Source organism: Medicago sativa, chromosome 5 (genome assembly GCF_051527215.1).
Source record: "Medicago sativa cultivar Bolivia chromosome 5, Bolivia_mono, whole genome shotgun sequence".
Taxonomy (NCBI): domain Eukaryota; kingdom Viridiplantae; phylum Streptophyta; class Magnoliopsida; order Fabales; family Fabaceae; genus Medicago; species Medicago sativa.
In genome coordinates, this window is record NC_140753.1 from 3,140,183 (window position 1) to 3,156,733 (window position 16,551).

A 16,551-nucleotide genomic window follows, 5' to 3' on the forward strand; every position below is an offset into this window, starting at 1 on the left:
ATTGTAAGGAAAAACTCTATAGGTGATACCTACATTACCCCTAATTCATCAAGGGGTTATGTAGAAAAAACTGGCAGATATTCGTGACTTTTTGGTAAAAAAAAATTGGAACTTTGCCTTACATCATATAGAAAAAGCCTTTAATCGTTGTTCATGAGCCTCTTTGATGCATTTCCCCCGCTACATAGTTTTCAAAATCGTAAAATTGATTGTATAATAGAAAAATGTGCAAAATCATGGTACGATTGCAGTACAATCGCACAAGAACCTAAAATCACAGCAAAATTGACGATTTTGAGCCATTATGTGCAATTTTGGAATAAGTTAATTTGAGTTGGGCCTGTGCGAACCAGGTCGGGTGAAAATTAAAATTTGATTTCCAATATAAAATTGAAACCTGTTCTTCTCATTCTCACTCAGCCTTACCAAAACAAACCATAACCAAATGGCGATCCTAACTTGACCCTCTTCTGGAGAAGTTGTTTGTCGTTGTTGGCTTCAACTATGTTTTTCACATAACCCTTTTCAATGGCATGAACTGGTGATGTATCTTCTTCCGCCCCTACTAGGGTTTCAATTCCAAACAACGTAGTTGAAAATAAGACTGATTTAATATGGCAATACGTTGTGTCACTTGATACAGAATCAAGAAGGGTGACATGTAACTTATGTGAGCTTCCATTTGTAAGAAGTTATAGAGTGAAGCATGATTTACTGGAACTAATAGAGATGTTCAGCCATGTCGAGTGGTTCCTCCAAATGTCAAGAAACTTGGTTGGAACAAATAGAGATGGAACTAGCATAGATGAGAAACTTATTTTAAACTTGATAGTTTTTTGGTGTATTTTTTTTCTCTTTTTTTTTTTTCCTAACAAAAGAAGAAGAGTAAAAAGGACAAAGTTAGTATGTAAAAAAGACGCGTCGACAAGAGAGGACACACAAAAACTTTCCATGATACGTTCTGACCCGTAACACCACTCCTCGCTTTCCCATCAGTAGTACCTTATCACTGCAATCAATTTTAAAAGTAGCTTTTTCCTTTTTTCATGATGTACCACTGCAAGGACATCGACCCTTTATGGCCTACGCGTAAAAGTCAAATCTTAACCCCCAAAGTAAAAGGAAAGGATGCAATCAAAATTCTTGCTGCCTTTTTCATTTTAATAAATTAATTCTTTGTCACTAATATCTCTACTTATATTCTTTCTAGTTTTAATCAAGGATTTATTAGTAGTAAATCTTAACACCACTCCCCTCTCCTCAATTATGAGTTTTCACTCTTAATTTGCTTCTAAATGTCATACCCTAGTATATGCTTACTAGTACTTTCTTAGGTTGTATGAGGTAAATATTAATGGTCATATATAATATATCATATGGTTAACGAGAAACTAATCAAGTTGTTAGACTCAAATGTTTAATGAATTTTTTGTTTTTACGTTGCTTTCAATTCCAGGTAACCAAAGTTGAAGAACCAATTTTCAACCAAACGACTTCTAAGAAAACAAGCAATGATTAGTGAATGATGTTTAATCGGCCAGATTAAACAAGTTACAAAAAAATATTTACATTTACCTTACCCTAAGCAGATTAACCGGACTTGCCCTCGAGGACCCTATAGTCATTTAAGTCAATCCACAAAGACAATTGAGACGTTTTCCCAGTTGTGCGTGTGAATAGGGAGTGGGATTCGTTGTCTGATAAGCAACTATGCTATGCTCTTCTTGTTGCTAACTATAAATGCACCCCACCTATCCTATCACTTGCAGCAACCCATACATACACACATTTTCTCTTTCTCTCTCAACTTTTTCTTCTTCTAAGTTCTAACCTTCACTAACTCATAAAGAAGGTACCAATTTTTTTCAGTAACCTTCTTCCTAATACCATAATCATGGAGGGAATGCAAAACAGAGATATTGGATCATGTTTATCAAATCTCATATTATCAAGTTCAACAAACACACTTGACTCTATTTTCTCAGATATTCCTTCAACAAACACCACCACAAACAGCACAACCTTCTTGGGCTGTTCAAATCTTGAACCTTTAGGTTCCTCTGTTTACCTTCGCCAGAGAGATATTTTACAAAAATTCCACGAAGAAAGCCGATTAAACGGCTCATTCGTTCCATCTTCATTTTCACATCAATCTCTACTAAACCCTTCACTATACACCACAAATTCAAGTTCAATTTCAAGTTTTTCAAGTTCAAGTTCGTTCACTTCTTTGGTGAATCCTTGTAAGAAAAAGCTATACAGAGGAGTGAGACAGAGACACTGGGGAAAATGGGTAGCTGAGATTAGACTTCCACAGAATAGAATGAGAGTTTGGCTTGGAACTTATGAAACTGCCGAAGCTGCAGCTTATGCTTATGATCGTGCAGCTTATAAGCTTCGAGGCGAATACGCGCGTTTAAATTTTCCAAATTTGAAAGATCCAACTAAGTTGGGTTTTGGAGATTCTACTAGATTGAATGCTTTGAAGAATTCTGTTGATGCTAAAATTCAAGCTATTTGCCAAAAGGTGAAAAGGGAAAAAGCTAAAAAGATTGCTGCAAAGAAGATGAAGAAGAATTCAGGTAGTAGTAATGATACAAAGAGTGATAAAAATTCAGACAAGATTATTAATTCATCTTCTTGTTCTTCTTCTTCGTCTTCGTTACCGCTATCACCTCTTGTTTTTTGTGATGATTGGGTGAATGAATTGTTTTCACCAACTGTTTCTGAGGATGGAATTTGGAAAGGGGAGAATTCGCCGAATTCTGTTTCGACAATGGTGACAGAGGAAACAGAGTTTGAAGATTGTTCCTTAGCAAGAATGCCATCTTTTGATCCTGAATTAATTTGGGAAGTTCTTGCTGTTTAGGGAAAATAATAACAAAATTATAACGTTTTCCTTGCATTATCTAGCTAGTGTAAATGAAGATTAGTTTTTATTCTATGGTTTTTATTTTTCTAAGTGGGTGTGTTATGTATTTTATTTAGGTGTTAGATTTAGTAAGTGAGAGGGTTCTTTAGCATTTTGAATGTAGGATTGTTGTGGCTGTCATTTCGGCTTTGCTTTTTTACTCAAAAGCTTCAGGATATTTTTCCTATGGCAGTTGTTATGTTAAAAAAATGTTATACTATCTATCTCTTGGTTATAAAATTTTACTTATTGAGAGCAGTAATTTTTATCTTTTTTTGATAATTCAAAATATCCTTGCGCATAATTGAAGAAATTAATCGTTCTAGAACGATGAGATCAATTTAAGGAATTGACAACTGCAGATCTTTATATCTTTTTTAGTACAATCTTAATTCTGGTTTGGGTCTAATTAGTAATAAATTTAGTCTATTAATTTGGTACTCTAGTTGGGAGTGGAAGTATTCGTTATGACTTATTTAGTAATAATTTGTATAAAAGAACAGTACTTAATCAATCACCATCACAATATGCAGTTTTGGATTTTTTTTCTTTTTCTTTGTTTCTTTGGGTAAGATGTTCTTTTTACTCGTTAAGATGAACAAACTACAAAGACAACAACAGGTCATGCTCTGGTCCCTATACAGTGTGTCAATTCTACACGATACCAACTTGTTAAGATGAATTGTACTACTACTGTGTTGTGTAGGGAAGACAATCTTGCACCCATAGACACCTGTTCCAAACCATCACAGACGGAGTCACGGTGATCCACTGCGGTTTTGTAAAAGCTGCAAAGTATTGTTTTTGAAAAATTACGATAGATCAACATGATTCTGACAAACTCACTATGTTACTAAACATAGGTTAAGATCTAAGGATCTATTACATGTCATCAACTATTTTTTAAGGTATTTTTTAACATAGATTCTGATAATGTTATTTCTTTGAGAAAACCCCAAAATTCTCTATTTGTTCCCATATAATAGATACTATAATTTGGAATAATTGTTAGCTACCTAAGATACTGAGATGGAAGATTGATAGAAAGAAGCAAAAGAAAAAAACAATTAATTTTGCCCAATGTTGAGAATAAGATAAGATAGAAATTTCTATTACAAGTCTTCCCTTTTTTACAAACAAAGCCACAATTATGTGCACTCAAATTTCATAAATCTTAACATTTCTCTTCTACCATTGCATTGCATTGCATCCTCCTATTAATTATGGAAACAATTAGCCAACTACTCTAATTGTCACCAAGTCCCTCTCCCTCTTATGGTTTAACAATACCTTAACTTGCGTGTGAAAGGGTTGACAATGTAATAGGATCAAATTCTTTAAATAGATTGGAATCATTTGGGACACAGATACAGCCTAGAACAAGGACACATTACTGTATGCATATTGAATGGAAAGAAAAAAAAATTATTTGCACATTTACTTGTCGTTAATTATAATAAGGGAAGGTACATGTCTGGTTTCAACTTCTAAAAGGCAAAAGGAATTAAAGAAGAAAAAACACAACTCAAGTGTTAGTACACATTTGGTCATACTCAAGCATGTAATAAAGACACTTAACAAATTATTCACACTTTCATTTTTTAGTGTAGTTTTAATTATCACTTAGTTTACCGTTTTAAGTGATAAATACCACATAAAACTTACATGTACAACGACGAAGTCTCAATTTCAAACTTTGGTGAAGGTTTTTAGCCTAACAATATCAACATTGTCAGTTGAAATAGACTGTCTAAACTTTAATCGATACTATGTGAGTCACACACAAATTATTAGTATGCTCACTTTACATTTATATTTATAATAATAAAACTAAACCAAGAATTAATAAAAATTACTAAAATTGTTTTTTTAAAAGAATTTACTAAACTTGTTATTCTCTATCTTTTATTTTTTTCCAATCATTCGAAAATAGTAAAATCTTATCGTTATTGTGGGACAATTTCTGCCTATTTAATTGCAACTGGATTTAACTGGGGTGAAATATTGAGTCACCTTAAGCTCATTGTATATTCACAAAAATAAAATTAAATAAGCTCATCATATATTTTTTTTGAAAGGAATAAGCTCGTTATAAAACAACTGCATGTTGGAAATTGGCATCAATCTTCCTTGTGACACTTTTTTTCAAGTATTGATTTTATTATTTAGTATTACTTTTCCCATCCTATGGCTTTCCTCGCGCGCCTTATGTTTTACAAAAATACCCTTGACGTTTCCGGATTTCATAATCCGGGATGGTGTTTTCCTTTGTTAAAGGGTGAAAAAATGAGTTACGAATTTTTCCGGATTTCGTAATCCGGAAACTCCATTTTTCCGGATTTTGTAATCCGGAAACTTCAAAAAATAGGGTGGGCTACATGATTTTTTCAAATTTCATAATCCATGACATATAAAGACTAGTACTATTTTACAAAGAAAAATGTGCTTATTGGTTGAACATATTTGTTGACAGAGGCAAAAGAGTGAGTTAACTTATGGTGTCTGCACATTAGAATATTCAGACTCAGAGGATGTCCTGTTCTTAAACTCAGGATGTTTAATTTCCTCAATCATTCTAACAGCTTCATCCATTCTAGGCCTCATATCTGGTATCTTAGCCACACATGCAAGTGCAATCTGAAGCATCTGCACCACTCCCTCTTCAACATATTGTCCTCTAAGAAGTTCTTCATCAAATACTTCAGCTGTCCATTCCTCTCTCACAACAAATTTAACCCATCTTGGAAGATCAACAACATCCTCATAACCAGGATATCTCATTGGAACCTTTCCTGTTAGCATTTCGAGTAGCAGCATGCCAAAGCTGTATACATCGGACTTCTGTGCGATCTTCTTGGAATCGGTTACTTCTGGACAAGGTCGTCTTAACAAATTTGTTGGCCCTGTTTTGGTCTTTAAGGATGGAAAAAAAATATTAAATTTTGGGTCCCAAAAGACTAAGTAAGACTAAATAATGCACTAAAAAGAAAATTAATAATAAAAAAAATAATGCACTAAAAAGAAAATTAAAAATAAAAAAAATAATGCACTAAAAAGAAAATTAAAAATAATGCACTAAAAAGAAAATTAATAATATAAAAAGAAAATTAATAATAAAAATTACTCTAGTGGATTACTCTAGTGGGAGTTGAACCCACATACACAACCAATTCTAGGGTAGGCACGCCACTGAAGCACATTGATTTCTTTGATATATTTGTGCATTAACTATATATAAATATTAATTAAGTGCCATACATATTAAAAAAAATGTTTTGGGCCCCCAAAAAATCGAGGCCCAGTGCCATAGCCCAGCCTCGACGGGCTATGGGCCGGCCCTGCTTCTGGAGCTCTATATCCATTGGTTCTTGACATTGTTGCTGATGCATTCATCAGAGGTGGTAATCCAACATCAGAAATGCAGCTATCAAATTCTTCTGTTATTAGTATGGCGGTTGACTTGATGTTTCCATGTGTAAATTTTGAACCTCCTTCAATGTGAATGAAAGCAATTCCTTTAGCTGCTCCAAGTGCAACCTTCACTCTTGAATTTCAATCATGTAGCAATTCCTTTTACTGAGTTCATAACGTCATGGATTATGAAATTTGAAAAAATCATGTAGCGCACCCTATTTTTTGAAGTTTCCGGATTACAAAATCCGGAGAAATGAAGTTTCCGGATTACGAAATCCGGAAAAATTTCTAACTCATTTTTTCACCCTTTAACAAAGAAAAACACCATTCCGGATTATGAAATCTGGAAACTTCAAGGGTATTTTTGGAAGAAAAAAAATAGGGCGCGCAAGAATCTCATATGGTGGGAAAAGTAATACTCTTATTTATTTATTTTTCTGAATCGAACAGAGGTGACTGGATCAAATAAGGGAATAGACCAGGACCAGGTTTCTTTTGGGCATTCAATGTGCCTATTAAATAGGTTGCTATTACAACTCACCTTTTTCATTAGTACACCACTTCACGTTTTATTTCTTCATTTTTCAATAATGAGGGATCCTACAATATTCTATCCAAATATACAATTGTTTTTGTTTATATTTAAAATTCTAAAAAATATTTAAATTTAATTACTTTAACTATATTTTTTGAAGTTGTTTCTAAAACACTACTAGATTATCCTTAAAAAAAAAACACTACTAGATTAATTAAATTTTATTTTTCGATGATTTTTTTTCTCATAAACAAAATTTCATGAAGGTCAAATTTAATAATACACTACTTATATTTTATAAGAACATAGTTGATCAAAAAAAAATGTTATAAGAACATAAATGCATTTAACAGTAGTTTATTATTAAAAAAATATTATCTCCGTCACAATGAGTAACATATGCATTTGCTAAAAAAAGTTATCATAAAATGAACAACGCTTTAAATTTTCAACGTAATATAATTAATTTTTTCAAATTGTACTGTGTAATTAATACTACATAGGTGAACATCAAATCAATTTCTTTCACCTCACATCATGGATAACGGTGGGTACACAAATATTTAATAAAAGTTTCTCTCAAAAAAATATATTTAATAAAAGTAGTGTAAGAAAAATTTTATTATTTTGATTTCATGTATACATTTTTTTTAAGATAACATTTTTTATAAAAAACATTTAAGAAAAGAAAATTATATTTGATAATGGTGACGCTAATTGTAGTATTGCAACTATTTAAACGACATCTCTTGAGATCGTAAAATCATGTTCTTACCGGGGACAATAACCGTGTGCATGAAAATTTTGTAGGTACTACAAAATTTACAAGGAAGGTTATTAAAAGGAAGGTTATTCTTATTAGAACAATTTACAAGTGGTATCACCTTGACAACCAATTTCCCTCTTATTTTATTTTGCATATATATCTCAACAAACCAAATCTATTATATTTTATTTTATTTTGTATATATATCTCAACAAATCAAATCTAATTTTACTTTTTTAATTTTATTTTTACATAAATATCTTAACAAGTGTTCTTTTTCTTTTACATCTAACTTTCTTAGTTGTTTTTTTTTCTTCTTCTTCAAAGTAATGATTTGTTAGAAGATTCTTAATTAATATCGATCAAATCACAAATGTACGTATTGTCAAAAAAATCACAAATGTATGTTGTTTTTTTTTACAAATTTACAAATTTTATTTTGTTATATGCATATTAACAAAATAAAATGATTTTTATTTAAGTAATACGACAATTGCATAATTTTACTAATTTAATAACAAGTACGAATTTCTGCGAATCTGAGTACTTAAAAAATGTTTGTTTTATTCTGTGTTAATAATTTTACTAAATCCAGTTAATTTCATCATATTGTGGATTTATTAATTTTTGGGTACTTTAAAATATGGTTTATTTTATTCTATTCGTATGTACCCATTAAGATATATATTATTCACGTATCAATCCGTGGTCAATTTTATTTGCGGATACAATGCATACACAATTTTCATCATTCTTAATTTTATGTCTAACCCGGGTAGCGTCGGGTAAACACGCTAGTTAAAATTAAGTAAACAATAAATTTAAAAGTCCATATTTTGTATTGACTAAAAACTAAAAACTTATTTAATCCTTTTATCTAAATTATTACGTAAATTGTTAAACAATATTTTTCAACACACTCGATTAAAATTCATATAGTTCCACCAAATTTACATATAACCACTTAATTTTATACTTAAAAAAAAAACCACAGAATTTATATCTCTGTATTAAACAGGGTGTTCTTAGGCTTATCACAAATATAAAACCCCTCCATTCCTTTATTAAATACGTCCGCGAAAGGAGGAATATATGCACTGCAAAGGGAAAACAAGATAAAGCAATGTACATTAATGTCCGCAGAGAGTGGACACCAATAAATATTTATCCAACCCTAAAATCTGCAAGGTTATTAATCATATACATGCATTCATGTTTAATTTCTGCATTATTATTACACATATCTATTATCTATACTATACCACGTATTGCATATAACATGCTACGTATGTTAAAACAACAAAACAAAACAAAAATACAAAATCAAAGTGAAGTGCTTCAAGACCGGTATATATATACTCTTGTCTTGTCTAACACTATATGTCACATGAAATCTAGACGCCGTTCAAAAACTTGCGGATCCTTTTGACAAACGTTGACCCATTGTCCTTAACCTTAGCTTCAGCTTGCTCTTGATGGCGTTGGTTATAACGTTCATAAACCTTCCTCAGTAACTCACTATTCTCCATTGCTTTGCTACGTTCACGTGAAAACATTATTGGATCATTAATATTGTTGTCATATCTCATCCAATCAACCGGAGTCCAACGCGCTACCGTGTCAAACTCCTTACCCTCAACATCATTGTTGATTTTCGTGATTACCACGTTATTAGGGCGGCGAGGGAGGTGGCGATTGTTCCATGGCTTGTAATGTTGATGGGCATGGTGGCAACGGTGGTGGATGGGACGACGGGATAATTGAGATGGTCGCGATGGACGTCGAGGAATACGTGAACTGTCAATGGGACCAAAACGGAAAACTGTTAAAGGAAGAGTTTTAGATTCTTTCGATGATTCTGTTGTTGTTATTGTTTTTGTTGGTGCAACAATTTTTGGTTCTTGGTATTCAATGGTTTCTTCAATAGGTTCGTCATATTGGACTAGAGTTGCATGTTTGGAATCAGGTTCGGGTAGATTCTCACTAGGGAGGAAAATAGAGTTTTGATCAAGAGGATTCTTAACAGACATAGGAAATGATGAATCATGGTTGGTTTGGTCAATATCGTCGACATTGACATTATTAATCTCGGATGAGTCGAAGGAAGTACGAGTAGAGGATGAAAATGTACATAAAAACAAAAGGAAAAGTGTGACAATGATATTGAGGGAAAAAATAATGTTTTTGGCCATGGTGTGATTAATTGTTGATCAAGTAACGAATTTGGAAAATGAATTGATATATAAGGTGTTGTGTTGAATATAATGTGAATATAGAGATACAAAATAGATAAGAGTTCTATTTGGGGGGTTGAGCAGCAAAGAACGGAAAGATGGATGGAGAAATAGAATCAAACAAGGGGTAACCGACCACGTGATTGGAGCCAAAAACCAATGTTGTATGTGACTTGGTCTTTTCTAATTCTATTGTGTTCACAAGCTTCAAATTTAGGAAGAAAAAAATACTCTTAATGTATAAACCAAACAAAAAAAATTAAAAATACTCTTCGTCTGTTTGGTTCGATTTAAAAAAGAAAACGTCAACAATTAAAAATAATTGTTTTGATTTGATTTTTGTAATTATCTTATGAAATTTAAATTAAATCAATGAAAAATAGGCTGATTTGTTTCAGTTCAAACATATGATATTAAAAAAAAAAAAAAAAACCCCTAAAAAATGTCTACATGGAAAAGGATAAGATATGCATTTCAGCAAACAGAATTTCCCTAACAGGATGTGGTACCATCAGCTTTATAAATTAGACAAATATTGCAAGTACAGTATTTCTATAAATGAACAACATAAATAACAAAGATAAGGACTGATTTTCTATCAACTATCTTCTGGAGATAATGATATAACCAGAAAATTGTACTCCTAGTTACAAAAAACATCTCATCATTTTATCTAAATTCCATGTAACTTGCATCAAACAGTCAAGGTGTTGAAAATTATGTGTGCACTAGCTAGTTGTTGTAGTCTCATAGACAGTGATCGGCGATCGCCCTGCAGACGCATTGGTATTTGGTAAGAGAATAAGATATGCATTTCATGAGTTGGAACTTCAACTCAAAGTTAAACACGTACAACTAACATGATCACTGGACCCTCTCCAGCAGCTTTTCAGCCATTATTTTCTGTTGGACACCACTCAATGTCTCTGAGTTTATAAGTGCATTAGCTACGATGATAGTTGTAGATGGAGATGAGGCATTGACCTAGATGAAACAACAATTTCAAGCGGAAAACTGAAATTAATAGAATGAAAATTTTCAAACACCAGGTCATAAATAATGGTCAATGCTTCAAATGAGACAAGAAATAAAATATGGCACGCTGAAACTACAAGGTGTCTGCATACCCAAACACGTCCATTTAAGCCAACTGCAATCTCGAACGAGAGTTTCTTCCCTATAGTATCAAGTACTGGACATGTGGGTGTGCTGAGAAGCCTACAAACAACATACAATTTCTCATATCATGATCTGTTGAAACTTGAAAGTATGCATGGGCAGATAAAAATAAATAAATTACATACATTCTTGAGAGACCAGTTGAACACTCAAACATATAACCTTCTTTTAGGGCACCAAACTCTCCAGCTTTCCCACTAGCTAAACAAACACCATAACAAAATCAAAGACAGAATTGTGTTTGCAAAACTAAAATGGAAAGAAACATAAAATCAACCTGAGAAAAACTCCATGATTTAAAGGTAGCCACGAAAAGGAATTTAAAAATGAAGTCAAAGAATAAGACACCAACCATCAGTGCATGATAGCTCAGGATTCATTCCAGGGTTTGCTTTAACGACCCGAACATAAAGCAAAGCACCTACCTGCATCGTGAAGAATTAGGCAAAAGAAACAAAACCACGGTGGTAAAAAGGAAACCTGAACATTATATAACAACAACAGGGGAATGACAGGTCAAGTGTTAGTTAGCCGGATAGAACAAAAGAGGGAAAAAGAAACATGTGAATTATTTTTGCATGTTATCTCTAACAATGATTAATAAAGCATGCTTCATATGTGCTTGTTTGGGATGGAGTTTGCAAGCAAAAAAGCAAGTTTGGGGGATTTCCAAAGCAAATTTGCCGTGATTTTTAAAAGCCAGCAATTGGAGCTTTTGAGTTAAAGTGGGTTCTGCCGTGCTTTTACAGAAAACGTGGGTAGAAAAACTCTGTACCAAACAGGCTAATAGTCTTGGTCAGATCTTAAATAAAAAAATAAAATATATATACTGTGCTGATTTATTCTCTTCACAATTAGTGAATCCAAAAGTTTTGGGTGGAATACAAGATTAACCTGCAACGTGCGTTCTTAGGAAACATTTGATAATTACCAAATCCCATATGGAGATAACCTATTAATCCAAATGCATGATTCAGACCAAGAAATACTTGAACCTGCTCCACATACGTCACTAGTATTGATTTTCAAATATTCCTGTGAGCATTCTGAATGTACTCTTTTCATTTCGTTTTTCTTGATTGATATAGCATTGCCTCAACCTCAATCATCCTGGTCATAATCTTATTTATTAGATTGACAAACCTAGTAAAAAACTATACAATGAAATGTTTTAACTTGGGCCAAGAAGTACTAACAAATGGGGAAAAGTATTCAACAATAAACTTGGAAAGGCATGAGTCGTTATAGAAAAAATAAAAAAAAATTGCCAGGTGTTCACTAATCTGTTTTCTGTTTGTGATCTTTGCTATTCATCAATAAGAGAATTATTAATCAGAGGTATTCTTAATTCTGTTCTACCAGTTCTATCATAGACAAGAGGCAAGATTTCTCAAGCAGGCTACTGACTTGACATAAAGATCAGTTAATGCCTTCGCACATCCCTCAACAGCCACGATAATTGTTAATGTCATAATTCATAAAGGAAAGTAACTAGATGTTGTCATGACTTAATGTTGAAAAGGATACCACAGAGCGAAATAATTATCCTAAACAGGTTTCTATTATATATAATAAAGTTCTCTACCTGCCATAAAAAGATAATATTATATACATAAAGTATTGCACATTTCTACCACTAGAGAGTTCTAAGATACATAAATAATTTTTACACACCTCAAACTTAGGTATATTCCTTCTTGTTCCTCCTTCAAATGCAAGAACTGGTAGAAATGCCAATGCAGGTCCTTTTATATCCACGAGACAGTTCTGCACAGATAAGAATTAGAATTTTAAATAAACTCTTAAGAAAAAAATCAATTCATTTTATGATTTTATAGTAATTTTTTAAATATCTCAAAGCATTGACATGTTATTGGTTAAGATTGAACCACTCCTAATTACAGTCACGAGCTTGTTGTGTTTGTATAAGCAAAACAAAAACTATAGTTTTGAGGGAGGGCAATATCACCATGCAATGACTAATTCTATTTTCTTAGTCAAAATTAAGGACTTAATAGAGTGGATAAATACTGATGTAGAACTATAAGCCTAGAGTACTCCTCTAGGACAATGTACTAATGGGACTTGGGTTTCAGAAAGTCCGAGGTAAAAGATATCACAATATTAAAAGATTATGCGAAAAGGAACCAATATTTTTCTGAATATAGACCAAATGTCAAAATAAGATAACCCTATTGTATGGTGGAATAAGACAATCCAACATAGAATAAATACAAAAAATAAAAATAGTCTGAAATTGTTAACCCTAATTTCAAAACTGAAATCCTAAAACTACTTGCCGAATTGACACCACATACTTTATAGTTAACATAACCTATAAGAATTGCATTCAACAAGAAAGTAGGGCAGAACTAAAAGACTGGTATGAACTGAAAAACTGAACAACAAATATATAAACTTTCTTACATCTGATCTGGAGTCAACAATTATTCCAAGAACGGAATCCTCTGCATGTGGCACATACTGTACAAAACAGCATAATCAAAATATGGAAGGAAAGACAATAACATTGCTCTGATCCTACAAGTTTATTCTTTATGAAACAGGCAAGGTAAATTATATAATATAGTCCAATGCTGAAAAGGAAAAAAAAAAATTATGTGCTTCCAGAATGCAAGCCTACAATTCATCTTAAAAAGCAAGAATTTAACTCTCATATACTAATATGTACAAAGTGTGTTAAGGAGTGAAAATTTAAAAGAAAAGCCGCGCACGCACACACACACCTTTCACAGTAACAAAGGACATAACATAACAATGAAAAGCAAAACAATTTATTTTGGTATATTATTCCCACCAACTTCCACTTTAGCCCTCTTGTTGTAGATCAGAAACGGTTAGGCCAATTTATTAAAAAGTTATTTTCAAACATTTTAACCTTTTTACAAGGACTATTTTCATACTTTGCCCATATTTTTAAAAACAGAGTGAGGATAAATACGAAGAATCCAAAATTACAAATAGCAGAGAAACATGTTATAAAACAGAATTGAATTGAAGCAGTAATGCTGACCCTCTTTTGAGAAGTTTGAACCCAGTATTTATTGGGCTTAGAGAACCTAAGCCTGCCAGACTTCATTACAGAAATGGCATCACAGTCCTGACGTAGACCACCTCCAAGCTTAATTGTGTTGTTAGTCATGGACATGGTAGATAGGTCAATAACTACATCTCCCGGATACTATAAAAACAAACCATAGAAGTCATGAATGAATTTTATTATTAACAACAAACAACAACCACTCACCACTAACTTATCTACAAAATTTGGAATCGAAATTTCCATTTGATGAAGAAATAAGAAAATGATGCTGCAAAATCAACGGCTATTCAGAAATCCCAACAACTTTCTACTTGAAAATTAGGTCAGTAATTGAAAAATAAATCAAACTAACTTGCAATTGCAAATGAGTAGTGAGTGAAGTAGCACTCGCAGTGACGCAACAGGAGTAAGGGAGGAGGACGAGCTGCCGAGCTGGTACTTGTGTTCTGGCACTCTCTCAGGAGGTTCTTGAAAATTGCTCTTCTCCAAAAACAAAAAAAACAAAAAAAACGCTGACTCTCATGCAAAGAGACCAAAATCCCGTGAGTTAACTCACGCAGACTATAACCCCAGCAAAGTTTTTTTTTTTTTTTTGTTTTTTTTTTTTTACGGTAAAAGCAAATTCATTCAATCAAAGCAAATGCCACAAGGGCTACATAGTGAACCGTGTTTGGACACATCTTCAACATGATAAAAGAAAACCATTACAAATAAAGTCTAACAAGATATTATAATCATCACTAAAAAAAATTGGCTAGCAGTTAAATTGATGTTGGTCAACCAACATCTACGGACTAACAATCTTGCTTGCAAAGTCTTCCGCACACGATCAATGACACCGAAGATGAGGGAATCCACAGTCTTTATATCTATCTAGTTTCGGATCAAATTGGCTACGGCTGCAAGCTCAGTTCGACTATAAGTGGTCTCGATTATGTCAAGATTGATCACATGCTTGGATGAGAAATGAAACAAAGAGGAGTTGCACAAGTTGGTATCAGCAACAAAATGTGACTCTGCCCAATCCTTCTTACCCGACAACATCCATCTCATTTGGGGCATTTTAACAAACATGTAGAGTGCAGCTTTACTATTGACATCTTGGAAGCACAAGTTACCCAAAAGGGACATGGTAAAGGCACTTACAACAGCAAAAAAAAGCAACAACACAAGTAAAACATAGAGAACAAGGACACAACAGCACAACACCACACTTTACGTTAAACACAAATACACAACAACACAAGTAGAACATGGAAAACAAGGAAACATCACAATAAACAAAGTTGACCGATTTTGAAATAGTCACCCTTGAGGACTCAAGTCTGTCGAAAAATCCATGGTGACTTTGGTAGAGCTCTCTTCCTGAACGTGTTTGCTGGTGGAGGAGGGACTGTGACATTGAGGGAAGAAGGTGGAGGATCTGGTGGTGGGCGTGTCATGGGAGGAGAAGCTATGGCAGTCAAGGGTTGTGAAGACCAACACATCAACCATTTTCCTTGATTCCATCAGTAACGAGATCTAAATCCAAACATAACCACTGTGAAAAGAAAGAAACAGGAAAAACCAGGAGACCAGGAGGTGCTGGGGAAGGCCAGGAGGTACTAGGGACAACCACCACTTAGATGAATAGGGTATCCCTAAACAGAGCTCGGGAGGAGAGGTAGAGAGAAGTTAGAACTTCTCTCTCTAGAAAGTCCATGCATCGCGCTTGACCCCTTCCATAACCCTAGCGAAGTTAACTCATGTAGATATAGGTTATACTCCCTCCCTATTTGTAAGCACCCTTTAATTAAAGATAAAGGGTGTTTACATACGGAGAGAGTATTTTAGTTTATCGAAAGTGAGTTAACTCACGCGGAGTGTATTTTGGTAAGTTTGTATGAGAGTTAGCGTTTTTTTTTTAGGAGAAGAGCAATTTTCAAGGTTTTTTAAAAAGTTAAATAAATTTTTTAAATTTGGTTTTTAATTCCTCTAAAAAAATTAATTTTTTGTCTTTCAAATATTTTTCGACACTGCTTTTGATCCTTACTTTTAAGTCATATCATATGTATCCTTTGTATTTTTTAATGAGTTTTTTCATGAATATTTATAATATTATAAGAATTTCTTTTTAAAAAAATTCAAATTTTTTAACAAAATATTAATTAAATATAAATTTTTAATATTATAAAATTTATATTTAATTCATTGTTAAAAAATTCTAGTAATTTGAAAAGGAGAATTCTACAACGTATTAAACATGATTGTGTTTGCGCGAGCTTAACTTAATTGGTAAGAACATTGCATAATATATACAAAGATCGGAGTTCGAACCTCTAACACCCCAGTTATTCACAATAAGAGGTGAACTTCAAGTCATTAGACTACCTGACAAAAAAAAACCATGATTGCAAGATAAAAATTCAAATTTTGAATGAATCCACGTGAGCATAGTTATAAGTGGTA

The 16,551-nt window shown here is 33.0% G+C and overlaps 2 protein-coding genes across 8 annotated transcripts; one reads left to right on the top strand and one right to left on the bottom strand.

Annotated features, from left to right (window-relative positions):
- The first annotated feature begins 1,767 nt into the window (after nt 1-1,767).
- Nucleotides 1,768-3,169, top strand: LOC146919175 (Integrase-type DNA-binding superfamily protein). Its single transcript, XM_085712408.1, has one exon. It carries the CDS (start codon nt 1,895-1,897, stop codon nt 2,867-2,869), a length of 975 nt encoding a protein of 324 aa, XP_085568534.1. The 5' UTR covers nt 1,768-1,894; the 3' UTR covers nt 2,870-3,169.
- Nucleotides 3,170-10,307: 7,138 nt separating this feature from the next.
- Nucleotides 10,308-15,291, bottom strand: LOC146919176 (uncharacterized). 7 transcript variants are annotated; one of them, XM_085712421.1, is made up of 10 exons: nt 14,456-14,582; nt 14,308-14,371; nt 14,074-14,241; nt 13,467-13,523; nt 12,714-12,806; nt 11,392-11,464; nt 11,165-11,240; nt 10,988-11,078; nt 10,721-10,844; nt 10,308-10,632 (listed from the first exon to the last, which is right to left on the bottom strand). In XM_085712421.1, exons 2-9 carry the CDS (start codon nt 14,344-14,346, stop codon nt 10,725-10,727), a joined length of 717 nt encoding a protein of 238 aa, XP_085568547.1. In that variant the 5' UTR covers nt 14,347-14,371; nt 14,456-14,582; the 3' UTR covers nt 10,308-10,632; nt 10,721-10,724. The 7 variants fall into 7 exon arrangements, with proteins under 7 accessions (XP_085568547.1, XP_085568546.1, XP_085568551.1 ...); XM_085712420.1 differs by having other exon boundaries at nt 10,714-10,844; XM_085712425.1 differs by lacking the exon at nt 14,308-14,371 and having other exon boundaries at nt 14,456-15,291.
- Between the last annotated feature and the right edge of the window lie 1,260 nt (nt 15,292-16,551).